Source organism: Rhopilema esculentum, chromosome 20, assembly GCF_057945365.1.
Source record: "Rhopilema esculentum isolate cy_ngs chromosome 20, ASM5794536v1, whole genome shotgun sequence".
NCBI lineage: Eukaryota > Metazoa > Cnidaria > Scyphozoa > Rhizostomeae > Rhizostomatidae > Rhopilema > Rhopilema esculentum.
The window spans coordinates 2,414,839-2,433,247 of record NC_142834.1 but is presented as its reverse complement, the minus strand read 5'-3'; the positions used below and the strand labels follow the sequence as shown (position 1 = coordinate 2,433,247).

The 18,409-nt window shown below is 36.8% G+C and overlaps 1 protein-coding gene across 4 annotated transcripts; it reads left to right on the top strand.

Annotated features, from left to right (window-relative positions):
- Positions 1-1,429: 1,429 nt before the first annotated feature.
- On the top strand, positions 1,430-18,363 carry LOC135686975 (nuclear receptor subfamily 2 group F member 1-B). 4 transcript variants are annotated; one of them, XM_065203388.2, is made up of 3 exons: positions 1,430-2,756; positions 12,438-13,001; positions 15,231-18,363. In XM_065203388.2, exons 1-3 carry the CDS (start codon positions 2,465-2,467, stop codon positions 15,998-16,000), a joined length of 1,626 nt encoding a protein of 541 aa, XP_065059460.2. In that variant the 5' UTR covers positions 1,430-2,464; the 3' UTR covers positions 16,001-18,363. The 4 variants fall into 4 exon arrangements, with proteins under 4 accessions (XP_065059460.2, XP_065059459.2, XP_065059463.2 ...); XM_065203387.2 differs by having other exon boundaries at positions 1,434-2,756; positions 12,426-13,001; XM_065203391.2 differs by lacking the exon at positions 1,430-2,756 and adding an exon at positions 10,924-11,453.
- The last annotated feature ends 46 nt before the right edge of the window (positions 18,364-18,409 follow it).

Below are 18,409 nucleotides of genomic sequence, written 5' to 3'. Positions count from 1 at the left end.
TTTAAATGAAAAATTATGTGAATCGCTGAAGCTACAATAACGTTGGAATTTTAGAATACTTTTTATAAGAGCATCAAAGTTTTGCATAAATTAACAGTTCAAATCAAGTGCAAGAATACCTTTCGAAAGATGCAGAAACGCTTTTAGCATCAGATAATCTTTGAAATTTTTGCCAAAGATTTTTGTAAAAATATTCTATTTTTCCGAAAAAATTACCGTGTAGCGTAGAAGACAGCCAGCAATCAGTGGACTTATCCTTAAGCTTATTAACACCAAATATAATTTCTTTTTTATGAAATGTTACGAGAATTTTTAGCTGCTTTGTACGTTAAAGCAAGAAAAAATTGATTTCCAGTGGTTAAAATGCTTGAAAATCTTGTTTCGGTAGCAGGCTGCCACGAAAAATCAAAACCTAGTTTTCCCAAAGCATGTTGGAAAAACATTTGATACAGCAATTCTCAAAATTGTAGGAATAGAAAATTCAATTATTATGATATTATCCGAACAAGTGATGTTACGATCTGCCCAAGAATGCAGTTAGTATAGTTTGTCAGAATATTGCCATATTAAGGAAATATTGTGCTACGAACTTTTTTCAAATCAAATCGACACCTTTGAAGGTTATATTAGATTAAAACTTGAATGTTCACAACTGTACAGGAGATAAAACACACCAATCATAATTTGCACGGTTGGTCATGGACAGCATGCAAAGTAATTGCCACAATCTGCAATTTAAGCAACGTTACAAAATTAACATGATTCAAAGATCATTTGCAATTCATAAACTGTTGCATTGCCTGAATGCAATTGGGTTCGACTGGGGAATATCTTAATTAAACCCGATAACACCTAAAAACTGATATAGCATTCATTTTCCATTAGCTTTGCACAGTTGCATGGCAGTCTATGTTACAAAGAACAAACAAGTCATTAGCACCATTGAATTCTTTCTCAAAGTGCATACGGAGCCAATGAATATTACCAAGTGAGCTATTGGGCACGTTGCACGGGCCATACTAAGGTCGAACAACTTAAGCATTGAGTCATCGCTATCCACGCGCCATTTACCTTGTTTGATCACGTGCCGACTCGTAACGAACATGTGTACACAACTTGAATATATCTATAACCCTGGCTAATTAGAAGCGCCTTCAACTCCAATTAAATTTCTGCAAAACTACTAAAATACCTCTGCTGCCTAAGAAAAACTTAAAATTAATATTTTTAATGCATGAATCCAGGTCCTATCGTTTCATAATAGACCACCATTGGCGGCAAAAGACTAAGAAAGTATCAATGTGATCCCTGCCCTCTTACAAATAAAATTTGAGCTGTTGATCGACCTGTTAATTAGAATTATCCTTATCTAGCTTTAAATATCAAATCTGGTTTCTTAAAAATGCAAAAAAATCAGTATTGATATAATTTCTATGTGAAGAATCCTCAAGTTTTAGTCATTTTAGATTAATTTTGACGAATTTTTGAAATATTCCTCTACGAGAGGGATAATTTGTTTTCTGTTGTAAACAAGCCGTCTTCACACGCTTCAATAACTGCCTGCCTCTTATGCATAATTTAAAAGTGATCAGTGAAAAATCCTCGAAGCATACCCTTTGTCTATTATGCCTAGTTCTGAGCAGGCGAGCAAGCCAAACGAACAAAGCTGTGACAATAATTTACACAAACCTTTTCTGGAAGAATTCAAGGCAATTCCTGCAAGTTTGGTTGTCTGAAGCATTGGCAAAGGCTTTTGGTAGGTGGATAGCAAGCTGTCTAGTTTTGGTGGTTTTAAAGAAATACCTTGAAAGGAGATAGACAGATTTGAAGATCAGAAAAGAGGGTGAACAGTTTCATTAGGCTGGCCAGCGAGTTGCTTACACATTGGCCACATCAACCAAGGTTGGAACGTGCCCTGGGATTAGCTGGCTGCACTCGGTAAATCTCGTGATTTCTTGGACCTGATATCACCAAGGATTCTTGCAGTGGACAAAAAAGTTAATATTTATAAGGATTTTTAAGTTCAAGAGATTTGGGGAACATTTTGGTTCTTAAATCTCTAGGAGCTTGGAACATCTTGCTGGATTACGACGTAGTTTAGAGTGGATACACTTATTTATATCTTGGTTTCAACAAGATTCAACTTGGATTATAACACAGCATTAATCAAGAACTAGTGGAGGCATATTGAAAAGGCAAGAAAAAGGCTGTTAACTGGGGCTGGCAAATACAAATTACGTTGTATGTTATTTGCAATACTGGAAATTTTAAATCAATATTAATTCTAGAAAGTGACATTAATTTTAGAAAGCGACATCAAACTGTGTTGTTGCTCCAAGCTCCACTTTGGAGGGACAAATTTTTCAGTTGGAAGTACCAAGAAGCAACCACGGAGTCACATAAAAAGCAAGATAAAATATCATTAGAGACTCAGAACATTTGGCGGTTTAATTTAACATAGTCAATGGCGACTTGGGTCTCCTCTTTGCCGAATTCAAGCCAATTGTCCTTGAGTCCCGAAAGCAAGCCAAAAGTCGGAAACATCGATTGTGGCGTTTGTGGGGATAAATCCTCGGGAAAACACTATGGCGTGTTCACTTGTGAGGGGTGCAAAAGCTTTTTTAAGCGAAGCATACGCAGAAATCTCGCGTATACCTGCAGAGCATTTCAAAATTGTCCCGTGGATATCAATCACAGAAATCAATGTCAGTATTGCAGATTGAAGAAATGCATCAAAGTGGGAATGAGAAAGGAAGGTAAGAAGTAGCGACTTTGTTTTGATTTTCATTGGTGCAAGTTTTTTAGTTAATGATTCTTTTAACTGAGTTTGCGCCAACAGCAAAGACTGCAGAAAGTAAAGCGGGTAAGTGATACTTCAATGCTTAAGAGTTTTCTTAGAATGTTGATTTTGTGGATGGAGGGGATCTTCGCAGTAAGCAGGATATTAACAAAACCAGAATTTTACAAGATTTAGCAAAACTTTTCCCAAGACTTGAATAAAAAACCAACAACATATTAAGAGGCAATGCAGAAGAAAAATCTAAAAAGCAGGTTCTTCTAAAAAAGTTTCGTTGTGTCATTAAGCATCTTTTCATCTCTCTTTTTGACAATATTGGAAGTGCATGATACAAAAGTCTGCTAACTTTTTATGTAAACTTTAACGCATGTGCAAAGGTGTAAAGAACAGGAATGTGCAAAAGTGCAACTGCGAATTTTACGCTTTATGTAATCAACTGGCTTCCATTGCAAGACACTTTTCACATAAATTTGCAAGTTAGAAACTGCGGGTGCAGTCTGGTTTAATGATAAAATCATTATCTAGAATTGTGTTTCTGTTTTTCATTTAAAAAAGGACGCAACTGCTCGCAATGGCATTAAGAAGTTTTTTCTGCCTAGGCATTGAGGCAGGTAATAGAAGTGATGCATTGAGGCATTGGCATCAGAATTCACTTCAAAACAGAGACAACCTCAATCTTAGCAGCGTTTAATAATGGTTTTTCTGTCAGTGCATAAAACGAGCTTGTTTGTGTGTCGATCCGAGGTCAATGTGTAAGTTTAATTAGGTCAGCTTTCTTTCACATTGTAATTAAATATAGCTTATCAGGAACTTTTTCGGTTAATTCTCATCTGAAATGGAAAAGACCCAACAAATGCAGCTTTCCTTCCCTACGTTTGTAAACTTTTCTCAAATGATAAACCATGGTGACCAGTTGGAATTTTGTCGTTATAAATCAATTTTACAGACAATTTTGCATCTAAAGGGTTGAAAATCTTAAGTTGTCTCTAAAACGGTTTTTCTTTGGCTTTTTGGCATTTCAGTTGTTTGGCAAGAATGCTGCCTAGAAAAGGTTGGGAGTTTCTTACGGTTTTCAAAGGAAGAGAAAAATGACATCATCAAGACAATTTTGTATCTCATATGAATACATAATTGTAAGTGCCACGACCTGCCGGGGTTGTTTGCATACACGAATACTTATACAATTTTATTTGCAAGGCGAGGTCAATAGGATGGTCAACTTTGCAAAATCTTATCTTGCCCGGGGTATCACACTTCATGATGCTTTCTAATGAGTAGTCATTGCTCCATTCACCAAGGCTTGCACAGTTTGTTGAGCGCATAGCCGTGATGGGCAAATGCATAAACAATATATGCTTGCACTAAACACTGCATTACTTACCTGATGCAATCAATAGCCATGCTTATGCCTTATCTAATACCAAAGAATTACCATTGCTGTTTGTGATCATGCTAATTACCCGGTAGCTTTTCGCGAGGATTGAATGCTGCTCGGTAAACACGTCGTTTTGGAGACCTAGGAGATCGGGATGAGGTACCATCTTTTGAGAAGACAAGTTGCTGGTAACAAGTTGATCCCCCGTCCAGAGTAATCATAGAGCGTAACTATTTCATACCATTGAGACTCTTCTTTGACTGTAAGAACGGGGGATGATCACTCGATGGAATGCTAGCAGTTTTCCACCTCCCCAGGTAATCAAGCATAAATTTTGCAACATGGCTCTTCCGAACGTGGTTTCTCTGTATCAATTGCAAAAGGTTTTCAAAGTGGTTCCTCCGCATTAAAAGTAGCAAGACTCACAGCATGCTCCTCCGCATTAAATACAAAACAGTTTTTCACAGCTAATGTGTACTTGTGAACATAGTTTTTTACAGAGCTTTTATCACGACGTGAAACGATACTTGAATTGCCACGAATTTACCTTCAATTTTTATTTCGATTATGTAAGGTTTTCCAGGCTTGCAGTAGCGCCTTCATAAAACGCATTGTTTTGGAAACGATTTTCCCATAGTTGGAAGTTCTTACGGTTTTCAAAGGAAGAAAAAAATGCCATCATTAATACAATTTTGTATTTCATGTCAATACAGAATTGTAAGTGCCACAACCTGCCAGTGTTGATTGCATACACAAAAACGTTTATTTGCAAGACGAGGTTTTCAGTAATTAGCTATTGAAAAACCATATTCTATCAATCTATCTAAATCTACGAGAAAGAACATAATATGCATATGTGCATTAGGGCGAAGGCTTTTGGACACATTTTTCTTCTCATGACACTCCACAGTGAATAAATGATATTATATATCATAGCTGCATCAGTTTCTTCACGAATGTTCCTACCACAGATTACATTATGCGATGTAAAAGTGATTTCACCGATTTAAACTGCACATGTGGATATGATGCAAAAATTTGAAAGCCAGCAAATATTTGAACGAATAATGGTTCTTCTCCTCAACAACGCTTTTTATGTTCTCATACTAGCTTTTGGCTCAAAAAACAACTCGAAGCTGGCGTGATGATTTAAAACATTTTGAATAAAAACGATTCAAACACATAAGATTTCCAGTATTCTGATACTAAATCACATCATATCTTACTTTAAGATTGAGTGAAATTGAATTTATATTAAAAAATTTTACCAACAATATTTAATTCATCCACGCTGAACTCTACATACCGTAAATTCTCGAATTACCCCCCTGGGGGCCTATTTATCTTTGATATTTTTGGACGGGGGCTTGTTGGATGGGGGCCTTATACGAGGGGGAGGCTTATAAAATTATTGTAGACAATAAGAAGACATTATTAAAAGATCTCGTTTATTTTAGTAGAAATTTCTTTACGAATTTGTCGTTGTAAATCAATAAAACGCCACAGGCAACCTCACATGGCAAAAACCGTCAAACTGCAGGGTACAATTCGAGAATATACGGTAGCAGTGGGGGCTTATTCAAAGGGGGGCTTATTGACAATTTGTAGTTCTAGGGCGAGGGCTTATTAGAGGGGAGGGGGGCTTTTTCAAGGGGGCCAATTCGAGGATTTACGGTAAATAGAAAGCTCTAAAATCTCTCTCTGATGTACCCTACTGGTCACAAGTAGCGAAAATTAAAATCAACCTATCACAATTGATGTTTTGGTCCGGGGAATTTGAAGACGAGATTCTATTAACCTCGTGTGGACGGCGAATACTAGTCTTTTAATTACGATACGCTGTGCAATAACCCAAAATGCTCGGTCGCTACATCTAACAACTATTGGTTAACTGAGTGAGGCAAATCGCTTAGCGCCCGCCATAGAAAGGTTCCCCATAGAATGCGCCGCCATAAAAAAATCAGCTACATAGAGGTCAACCATAAAAAGGTCCGCTAAAATGTATCACTTGTTCATGTAGGAGAGATGCATTCATATTATTCATATTTCCGAGGAACAACGTTCTATGAGGGGAAGGGGAGTTGCAGCTTGTATACAAACCACAGCAAGTGTTCCAAGACTTTTGGCAAGCATTGTAGAGAGAAAGAAGGCTGGAGAATCCCTAGGGTCGAATCTAGAACAATGCACACGAACTTTAATGACTTTTCATATCCACATAGTATTCAAACATCATATAAATATGTAATTTTGCAAGATAACACAGTAGAAGTTGAATCTCTCGAGAAAAAGAATGGCGCATCTAATAAAAGTATGGTGCTCCTTGGAGAATATGGATATACTGCTATTGTTAAGCGAGGAAGCTAAGTGGTATTTCACATGGGACAAAAAATGCGTCTTTAATCACTGGTAGATAAAGAATATGAAATGAGAATATTCCTAAGAGAGCAACAAACACGAAGAGCGCAGATTCATTTCTTGAAGGTCGATTGGAATCCAACGAACTATTTCTAATGGCAAGGAATCAGCCAAAAATGAGAGGCCTACAGTTTCAATTGTAGGTGATTCAAAGGGTCGAAAAATTGTGAGGGAAGACGTAATTTGTGAAGCATCACATATGAAGACCAGCACCAAGACATTTCCAGGTGCTGCAAAAAAGCAAATTGAGTCATATGTTAGGCCAATAATTGAGGAACATCCTTCTGGAGAGGACTAACGAACTACGCTAAGCCATTCCAAAGGAATTAGCTTCCAAGGTGATTGGCCTGGCTTTTGAAGTTTGAAAGGACATTGATGATGCTAGGATTTTGATTATAATTAGGAGGACAGACTCAGAGGACCACGAAAGGAAAAGAATACACGTGAATTAACTGGTGACAGCTGGCTTATTGAGAAGTGGTATGAAATTTTGTTGAACATGATAATATACAAGGTAATCATTAAATTTAGCGGGGCTTACATCTCAATACCAATGCACTAACATTTTGACATTGCAAATGCGATTGATTTTTTTTAAATGGGGATTGACTAGATATCATCAAATGTTTGGACGATATATGTAATTGTATGACTCCGCAAATATTTTAAATACTATTACAAGCATTGCAAACCGCAAATTTTTTTGGATCAAAATAATTGAAGAGAAACCACCTTCCTGTTTCCAAAAGCCGATTTCTACTTGACAACTTTGCTCCATTTTCCATCACGGAACCTAGCAACGAATCTTCATGATATGCCTTTAGATGAGTCGGTAAACAAATATTCGATTCTAGGCCTAAGCCGCTCTTACACGGTCAGATTTTGTCGAATTCGATTATGTCGAATCTAGTTTTGCTTCAGATTTGTCGAATCGAATGCCCCTTTTACACGATCAAATTTTGTCGAATAATATAGGAGTCAAATGCCTCAATTCTGTTTATGAAATGGAATAGGTTGCTTCAGCTGCCAGAGTTATAGCACTGGTATTAAAAAAACGAAGAAATAAGAGGCGAAAACGAACAAAATTGACAAAAGGATTGTCGAATTCGACAAAATCTGACCGTATAAGAGCGGCTTTAGCCTAGGCAGCATTTCGCCCATTGAAACCCCGTCCGCTAGTGAACTTCTCTTTTTTGCATCTACAGTTGAACCTATGCAAGCAATTGTCTAAAACGACATTAAAGGGATCTTTAAGGCTTCTTCTATGTTGCTGGATGCTCTCCCTGCAGCTTCTCAGTCTGAACCAACTATAAGATGGGTCATTACACTTAGAAATAAAATTTGAATGACAATTGCTTGCTCTCGCATTTTGATGCAATACCAAAGCTTGTAAAGGAATTGGGGATTCACATCTTGGCCTTAAATGAAGCCTAGCTTGACAAGAGTATTAACGATAGTCTAGTAAACACCCACGGGCTACACTGTCAAAAGGTGCGATTCTGACTGAAATGGTGGTGGTCTTGCAAATTATCTAAAAGATACTTTCTAGTCAAGCCTACTGTGCGAGAAGAACATCCTAACTCATTTCTAGAGCTTTAATGCGTTTAGATCAAGCCAGATCGTGCTGCTCCTTTCTTTGATATGGCTTGGTACAGGCCTCTTGATGTAGGTATTTATACCCTTGACCAGTTAGAAGAATGTCTTCGATTCCTCGGCAGGGCAAACAAGGAAACTATTCTTCTAGGTAATACAAACCTTTATTTGCTCCCTAAATATTCCAAAGAGGGCAATACCAGTTCTAGTGACCTTCAAGCTCAGTCTGTACGTCTGCTATAGATCTATTTTGCTTCATCAATTCATAGAAGGTCCTTCTCGTGAGACACTTATCATTGCTACTCTAATAAATGAAATTGTTACGATAAATAAAAGTAACATAGCATCTTCGTGAATATACAAATCTTGCCTCAGTAATCATTTTTAGGTCTAAGTTAAAGGAAATTTCAGCGTGCTTGCGAATAACAACACAAAAATATTTCTACCAGGCAAATGAAAAATTTTGCTCAAACTGAGTTTGTAAATGATCTGTTAATTGTTGACAGGGCAGGTGCGGAATACAGGCGATATTAATGTTGCAGTTATTAACAGGACTAAAATTTTCTCACTTGTTTTTGAAAAAAATGCACCGACACGTCACAGGGGTGTTCTTGAAAAATTCTATCCTTGGATGAACTAATTTTTGTGGCTGAAAAGAAAGGATAAACTAAAAAAGTCAACAGTTCGCTCAAACTGCCAACTACTGATGCTGCTCTATAGGCATATACGTAATCAGGTTAATAAACTAAATGAGGAACTAAAACGAGAGTGCTTCACTCACAAAATTGCTTCCTGCAAAGGAGACCCTTAAAAATACACGGAAGACCATCAACAGCGTTTTAAACAAGAAAATTAAAATCACCTACATTTCGTCAATAATTATCGAAGGGACACGCATCTCTACGTGTGCTGACATTGCAGAATCTATTAATATCTTCCTCTGTATCATAGGAGAAAAATTTATTGAAAAAATTCCCAAAAAACTTTCACGTTATTAACACCTTCCAATTACAAAAAGTTTTTGGAAAATTGAAAACTTTAAAGGTTTGTGGTAAAGATGGTATTGCAAGCTTCTTTCTAAAAATTGCATTGCCGGTCGTTTCGGAGTATCTTTGTGATATTTGCAATATATCAGTTGTCACTGGTTGGTTCTAGATAGCTGAAAAATAGTCTGTGTACCCCGTATTTTTAAAAGTGGTCAACCTGATGACCAATCAAACTACTGACCTATATCACTTCTGCCTGTTTGAGCTAGCGTGTTTGAGAAACTTAATTATGACCAACTATATCATCACTTGGACAAAAACAAACATCTGTTTTCAAACCAATCTGGCTTTAGAGTTTTTGACTGTGTTGTCATTTGTCTACTTGGCAACACAGATATCACTAGTATGTTAGCATGAACGATGGCAGATACACTGCAATAATTTTCATTGATCTCAATAAGGCTTTTGATACCGTAGATCATGACATTTTGCTCGCTAAATTGAGGAAATATGGCTTTGGAAATCTTTGACTTGCTTTGTTTACTTCCTATCTGACTAACAGAAAGCAATTCTGCAAAGTAAATAGGGCATGTTTCAAATTCAAAGATGTTAAACATTGTGGTGCTCCCCAGGGTTCCTGTCTAAGCCCACTTCTGTTCTTGTCAACGATCTTCCATTCTCTCTTGAAAAAAGTAGAGTCACGATGTACGCCGATGATACCAGTATTTTCTACTCTTTTTTCGAGCTTAGCAGATATAAACCAAACACGTAATAGTGAACTGAATGATTTGAAGCAATGGCTGCAGGCAGATCAACTCTCATTAAATGTCCTAAAAACTCAATCTATGTTTGTAGGTTCCCAACTTAAGATCAAGAAAATCACTGAAGAAATTTTTTATTTTGAAAAGTTTTTTATTGACAGCTTTTAAGTTGAAAATTTTGGACCAGACAAAGTAACTGGGTGTGATCTTCGACAGAAGCTTGAATTAGGAAGAACAAAGAACACATTAACAATCTCGGTACCAAGATTTTTCTTGCTTTCAAGTTTTCGAAAATATTCCAGGAAATATGCACCTCACCACACACTGAGTGAATTGCTATGAAGCAAAACCTCTGCCCTTTGGGCTATCGAGGAGGCTTGAATGTCGTATGGCCGGTTAGCGGCAGAATATTTTGCGCGTCGCCTTTTGGCCGCAGCTTGCAGGCACAGATGCCCTTTGCACAGCGGCTGCAAACATTTTTGCTCTGTGTTGGATTTACAAACATACTTTTAGTTCTGATACATGCTCCGGTATATCCACAGTGGTATTGTAGATTTTAAAAAGATGCAAAGTCGGAAATATAAAGTTTGACTAACACAGTCCATTCCCTTACAATTTTACCCTTGTGTTGTCATAAAAGCAACATAAAGTGTACTAGCATTATAAAATCTACCCTGTATACTAAAATCCATAATCAGTATCTGACGTAAAAACGTATTGCATTGAAGAATGAACCATTTTCAAATTGGTTTTTCTGACAAAATTGATCTAGTGTGGTAGCACTGCAATCTGAATTGCTTTTGCATTGCCCATCTACCTTAAGTGGCACAACAGTTCTTGCTATTGTCCAGTATCTAGAATGCATTTGAAACCTGGCAAACCAACCCAGACAATATGCCTAACCGCGCAGCCACGCATAAACCAGTGTTTCTATAGAGGAAGTCTTACGTCCTGCAAATGGGTACTCTCTTCCGTGAAAAACATTGACGCTATCATATCATAACAGAGAATACCGCGTATTTAGTCCAAAAAGGTCGATTGCCTCTTTATTTCCGGGCTTGTATTCTAGTCGCTGCGACTTTTAAACATTGTCTGCCATGTTATTGTTGTCGGTTCGTTGCTAGGTGACTGCGATTACAAATATTTAAGATATTCGGCAGAGAAGCCGCATTTGACCCGAGTGCTTGATGAGACCTGTTAAGGGTTAAGGATGAACAGCTGACTGGTTATAAGAAGCAGGGATCAATTGTTTTGAATAAGGATCAACGTCCGCTCGACAATATGCGATTCTCTGCGAACAACGGTCCGGGTCGTAAGGCCTTACAAGGGAGTACCTCTTGAACCCTTACGTAAAGTATCTGATGCGCATCAATGCTCATCTCTCCGTCTTTAAACTAGAAATTCATTTTCAACCGCTCAAAGCCATCGCATCCATGGCCGTCTAATGGAAGAGGACTTTTTCAACTTCTTCGTGAATATGCCAGGATTATTAAGAGATGAAAACAGCGACGATGAAAGTTACAATGGTATGTTTTAATGGTACAGTAGTCAGCACCAACTGTTCCACAAGCCTCATTGATTGTGACCTTTCTTATTGTTTTGGAGAATATAACCGACTCAGGCTTTTCAAAGTGGATCAATATTTATTAACAAAACGCCTTAACATTCTTGCGGCCTTGATATCATTATCCAGTTTATGATAAAACCAGAGAGACAGAAAGAGCCTTCTGGGTGAATTTTTTCTAGAATGCGAATTCCTTTTTACAGAAAGCCATCAATAAAAAACATAAGAACAGGCGTTAATCCCAAAGCAAGTCTGTTTTTCTAATTTGATGCTAAAAGACAAATTTGTATCATTTATTTTATTGTGTTTCCGTAACAAGTATTTAACTGTTTATTGAAAATTCTTTTTAAATTATTTTTTTATATTTTTTCATTTTTTCAGTAGCTGATTACTTTTTAGAAGTAATTATCCAGCCAATATGTTGCATTTAATTTTGCTTATACGTTAATAGAATATTTTTTGTTTGCTTTTCACAGCAAAATACTTGATATCTTCTTATTTATTTTAAGCAACTGTCTTTGAAATCATAATATTCAATTTTGACTTCCAAACTTAAAAACCGCAATATTATGCCTAAAAATTAATTTTATAAAACAAAGCATTAAATCAATCAAGAAATATATGCTACAGTTACTTGAAAAAAATCTGATAACTGCAAAGCTTCTTGTTGAGGCATCTTTTCGGTTTTTGAAAATCTCATGTCTATACTTGAAAAAGTTGATCATAAATTATGAAAAAATTCTTACAATTTGAAATGACAAGTACCTTTTATGTTAAAACTTTTGCTCTTAAATGAGATTTTTAAAAGAGAAAATTTTGCGCATATATATAATGAACTCATTAATTTTAGCATCATATGCTAATTGATACTTCAAAGATTGGTATATTCAGACATATGTACCCTTTTAAATTAAATTCTACATCGTCTTCCTAGCTGTGCAAAAAGGACGCATACCAAAATCTCCCTTGGAAGGTTCTATGGTCGATCAGTTTGGCAATTTATCAAACACTTTCAATGGCCCTCTTAATGGAATGCCTAACCCACAAAACTTCATGTCAGCATACACAAACCTCCTGCTGCGAGCTGACACTCTAGCAAGGTTCCAGCAATCATCTTCTACCAACTATGGAGTCTCTGGCACAGAGCACGTATACGAAATGGCCGCGCGGTTGCTCTTCAACGCCGTCGATTGGGCCCGCAATGTCCCGTTCTTTTCTGCGTTGGCAACGACAGACCAGGTTGCGTTACTTCGAAACTGCTGGAGTGAGCTGTTTATATTGAGTACAGCGCAGCATTGTAGCACGTTTCAGTTTAATCCAAGGTCGCTTGCGGCTTATGGCAACGGAGAGAATGGTCAGATGAACGGGAAGCGGTCGCCAGATGACAGCAGCGGAAATAACAATCAAGACCACATGAAGATGTTCGAGGATTTGATAGAAAAATTCAAGGCGCTGCAGACGGATGCGGCAGAATTCTCCTGCTTAAAAGCGTTGGTTCTTTTCAATCCAGGTGAGAATTTCGCTTTGATGCTATAGATGAACGTAGAACAGCCACTCTTGTTAAGAGATAGCGTATCGTCTTAGGGTGGACAACGATACACGGGAAGTATTAATACAACTAAGGAAGGTTTATGCACATTAAGTTGTTGCTCATTAGAGCATTCGATTTACCTCTCATTAGATACTGTTTTTGGGTTGTAACATGCAAGAAACTTTCGACAAGGCTTTGAAAAAACAGACTGGTTAATAAGTAGAATCACACACCCCTAAGCGTGTCAAGCCTTTGCCGGATCAAAACTCCCATCCCTTATCGTATTCGAAAGATTAAAAGTTAATCTATCTGTGTCCAAACGACCTTCGTCACACATCTGCCGTTACGTGTTGCCAAAATTGTTTAATGAGGTGCCAAGTAGCATAGCCGGGTAGAGGTGACTCTGAATTGGAATTTAGGTTTTAATCGTATTAGTACAATGTGTCCCCTAACGGAAAACCTTACTAACATAGCAACAACTAACAAAGATGGACAAGGGACGGGGTTAAACTCTCCTAGCGACTCCTCAGAACTTTGTTTCAAACGAAAAACTAAGTGAAGCTTACAAGGCTAATAGAGATTCCTAGGAATGGCATTATTGAATGGTATTTGCCTGTGAGAGCGTTTGCTTGCACAGGCAGCCAGGTCCCTGCAGGCAAGGTTTTGCAGCTAATGAGCCTTGGTGACCCGGCCGGTTAGTAAATATTTGTACCGGCTAATCGGTATGATCAAGAAGTCAAAGACCGAGATATGATCTTCCGGTATATGTAGATGACGTGATCAGTATTCGGGAATTGTTTCATGGTTTAATTGTGTCATGGCTTTGTTGATAAACTGAAAGCACACGAGACATTTTGTTTTTTCAATCTAGTTAGTGTAATTGGTGTAATTGCAGAGGATGTTCGGTTATTACAGCAAACTTTTATTTTCTTGAATTACTTTCATTACATAGAATTGTTTTCGCGCCGAGCTTTGATAAGGGGGGGAATGCACGCTTCATTCTAAGGCAAATATGTTCCGTTCGTAATTCAAATTTTGAAATAACTAGAAGTCTTATAACACAATGATTGCTTCGAAATTTCGCAAAATCTATAATAGAAAAGCTTGTTGATGTCACTTTAGAAAGTTTAGCAGAAAGTTGCTCAATCTTTTCATGCAAATAGTTGGTAAAATTTCGGTTTGGCAATTCTTAGTCTAAGGAAATAAGACAATTACACTACAGAAAGACCTATTTTAAATCGATGGAAGTCATAAAACAATAGAAGGCGACAACTTTGCACATTGAACAAGGATATAAACAACTGCTAAATGCTGATAACTGCTTGTCTGATTAACTGAAATAACCGAATTTCCTATTCAGCGTTTGGCCTTTCACCCATAGAAAGTTCATAAAGCTCAATATTTTCCACGCAGGGCGTTTGGGCACGCGGGAAGTCCCGTGTAACATTGAATTAGCATGACACTTGCTTCAGTTAGTGAAAGGGTTGATAAAGGAGCTGTGCCTTTATTTTGTTTAATCACAAATATTACAAAGCTACTTCCAATTTTTTCAGGGAATATCCTACTAAACAAGCTGCAAAGTATATTGATAAGCCAATAAGTTTAACAAATATGAATTTATTTCTTACAGCCCAAAAGTTTTAGGAAGATTATTATAACTGTCCCTTAAAATTTAATATCAAATGAATTTGATATTTAATTAATTCAAAATAAATAAATTTTTCAAAGACATCACATTTAAAGTTGATATAGCCTAAAAATATTGATGTTAATCGGTATTATTTTTCAAATCTTTTGAGTAAATCTTTTAAATCCTTTAAACTCATTAAAGCAATGTCGTGCCATTAATACAAAGAAAATGAGCACCGTTTCAGTATGCTTTTGTAGCTAAATGCTACCTAATAAAACTTTAAGATACAATTACCTAAAATGCTTTGTTAATTCTTGGCATGATTAATTTGGCTATTGATACATTCTGTGAAGGCCTACTTTCTAGCAACAGAACTGGCAGTATTTAAGCAGAGTTTTTAAATTGCAAGTCAAATTATTTTAAAAGTTAAACATTAATTGGCAAACAACTATATATTGTGGGAAATTTTTCAAGCATTATAGATATGTATACAGAAATGTCAATCTAAGTAGGAAAATATGGCCTATATAGGAGATCTTCTTGACTGAAAGAGTGTGTTGTTTTTTTGTGCCATCCAGATACCCCTGGGATCAGCAACCCGCAGCTTATAGAAAACCTGCAAGAGAAAGCACAAGCAGCACTTGAAGAATATTTACGGCAGCAGCACCCGTCTCAATCAAGTCGTTTTGGCAAGCTTCTACTACGTCTGCCGGCACTTCGTCTTATCAGACCGGGGGCAATTGAAGGGATTTTCTTCTCCAGGATGATTGGAAATTACAGTGTTGAGAACCTGTTAAGTGGGATGCTTATGTCAGGGAATACATTTAACACAAACTATTGCAGCAGTGGAAATACAGGCGTGATGAATAACTTAGGCAATGGAGGTTGTGGCCTATCTGTAAACAATAACATGGGAACAGTACCATGTACAATGCAAAGCCAGATCAATGGCTTTCAAGGCATGCAGTTGAATGGCAGTGTGGGCCTGTCATCTGTCAATCAAATCAATGGACTCGGGACAACACAAAATCTGGGTTCAGGCAATGTAAATGGCTTCGGATCAAGTATGACAAACAGCTTGAATGGAATGCCAAATATAATGAACACTGTACCATTACAGTTTTCTCCTAATTTCACATCCATGAGTGGGATGACATACAATTTTGGAACGTCGACGCCTGGTATAAATGGGCTTGGACTCGTTGGAAATCCAACATTGAATACGAGTGGTAGTACTATGTCACGTACCCCAAGCAGCGCCGGTTCTGATGGGGAGAATGGTCACGGAAGTCCCCCAGGGCAAGGGGGAAACACAACAAAGACCCTGAACGGGACACCACCACGATAGCAGCTAAACAGATAACTGTTGTCACTCACGATTGGGGTATCTTATGTCATGCTGCTGCAGTACGAATGCTTGACATAAAGAGATACTGTGAACATATCAAAAGACGTGCTAAAGCTCCTGGTAGAACCAACCGACCTAGGCAGCTGAAGCAAGAAAGTGCAACGAGTTACTGAACATTTTACTGTAAATTTTGCTAATAAAAAGTCTGAAAAGTACAACAAGAGAGATCCGACACACAATTTTAAGCAAACCAGAGACTTTTCGACACATCAGGTGCTCGCCTGGGATTGCTTCCCAAAACCCACGAGATAACTGATGAAGCAACATTTACAGTTTGCTCCACATAGAGACAAGGAATTGAATCATAGAAAATTCAATTATTGTACTTAAGGGAATTGATATTTTTTCAATGACTGTTATGTAAAGATAATAAATAACATTACAATAGAGAAATAGTCTTCAAAAAGTAAGGGAGATTTAGTACGGATTAAATCAAATGTAATTGCTTTACTCTCTCGACATAAAAAGACAGTATTATGAGCTGTCGATAACTGGCTAGTTTAGAATAAACATATTTGTTTCTGGACCATTTTCAATAAGAAATGAAAAACATTCTATTTAGCCACTAATAAACAGTGATCAATTAGATTTTAAAATTGCTAGGTTTTATAAATAACAGTCACTGATAAACAGTGATCAATTAGATTTTTAAATTACTATGTTTTATAAAATAACAAACAGCGAACTGAAAGAGAAAAGACCAGCTAAAAAAGCTCTCCCACCCCTGTCACCAAATTCAGAAACTGTTCTTGAACATGTAAATAATAAAGTTTAACAGCAATTCAGGGCAAAAATACTAGCTTAAAAAAATCATCTTAATAGCTGCTGTGTTCTGAAGTAATAACTGTAATGAATTTTAAGCATGATATTAAAATTGTTAATTTGCCAAATATTGTTATCTAAACAAGTAGTACTTTGGTAGATTTTTTATTCTTAAGTATAATGTGATCCCAAGGAGCATACAATGTTTTGTGTTTTTAATGGGAAAATAATGATACTTACAACATATATTATTTATGTATTAGCATTACTAGATAGATTTATTTAATTAGATATAAAATTTTTGATTAAGTAAATAGAATTTAAATTATATAAATTTGTATTATATGACATTTGAATAAAACTAAAATGTTATAGAAAAGGATTTATTTTTAAAAATTATGTCTTTTTTGTTCAAATAAAGAATACAAGAAAAGAGATTTGGAGAAGTCACGAAACATATTGGGGGAATTTAACATACTGTGAATACAGAATAAAGCCACGTTTGCGTTTTTTCGTGTCATAACACTTAAAAGAGAAGAGGTAATCAAAATTACTGTTTACAGTTTTGTCGTAAATTCCTCGATGCCGTCCGTATAGGCATAGCTGTACATGCTATTTGGTGTATTGAACAGGACGGTTTTAAGTTGCTACTCCAAATTTCACGTTTAATGTGATCATTGGACAACTGTTAACGAGAGAGATACAATCTCGAGGCACCAGAAGCAGAAGAGGAGATACAATTTTCATTTTCTTTATCTGTGTGATGCTGCAACAAAAAGTCCGAAAACAAGCGGAAATTTGAATGCACATACCTGAAGCATCTTTAAAAACTCCTTAAGCATCATATATTCTTGAACTGTTCTTGAAACATCTTCTATAGGCAAGCAGCACTGATTTAGCACTCAGAAAGGAGTTCGTTTTCACCTTAGGACTCCATTGGTAACATTCACAATAGGCAAGCGGCACTGATTGGCCAACCTCAACAGTCATGTGCTTGCATTTCTGATTGGCTTATTTCGATCCACAACTGGGTATATATATTTCCTAGCGTAGAGTTCTGACGCTTTATACTCTGAAGATTGTCAGACGAAAAGATATATATGTATCAAAATGTTTGCTTTTTTCAAAGCCATTTTCAATTTTTGTACCACCAAAAGATTGTTTGAAAGTGTTTTCTTAAGCATTTTGGTCGATTCCTAGTCTTGAAAAAGACTTGTAGGTAGGATGATTTGTAAAAAGGAGTTTGGCCCAACAGAATGGAGCATATAACCTTTGAATAATAAATTGAGTTTGTTTGTTTATTCATGTCCACACCCAAAACTCTATCAGTTTAAAAAGAAAATAGCTAAAATTTTAATTGAAAGAAATACAAATGCTCTCCCAAAGTGCTTGCGTTGCACTGCCTCCAGAACTCCCTTACTCTTGCTCTAAAGGATCTCATTAAAACAGAGCCTCTTATTTGCACTGGGATCTCGTTCCAAGCACTTGTCCCTGGTATCCGAAGAACCTTTTGCAAAAGTATTACAACAGGCACCAGCTGTTTCGGCAGCTTTTCTCTTAATTGTGATTCAACGGGAACAAATTTTA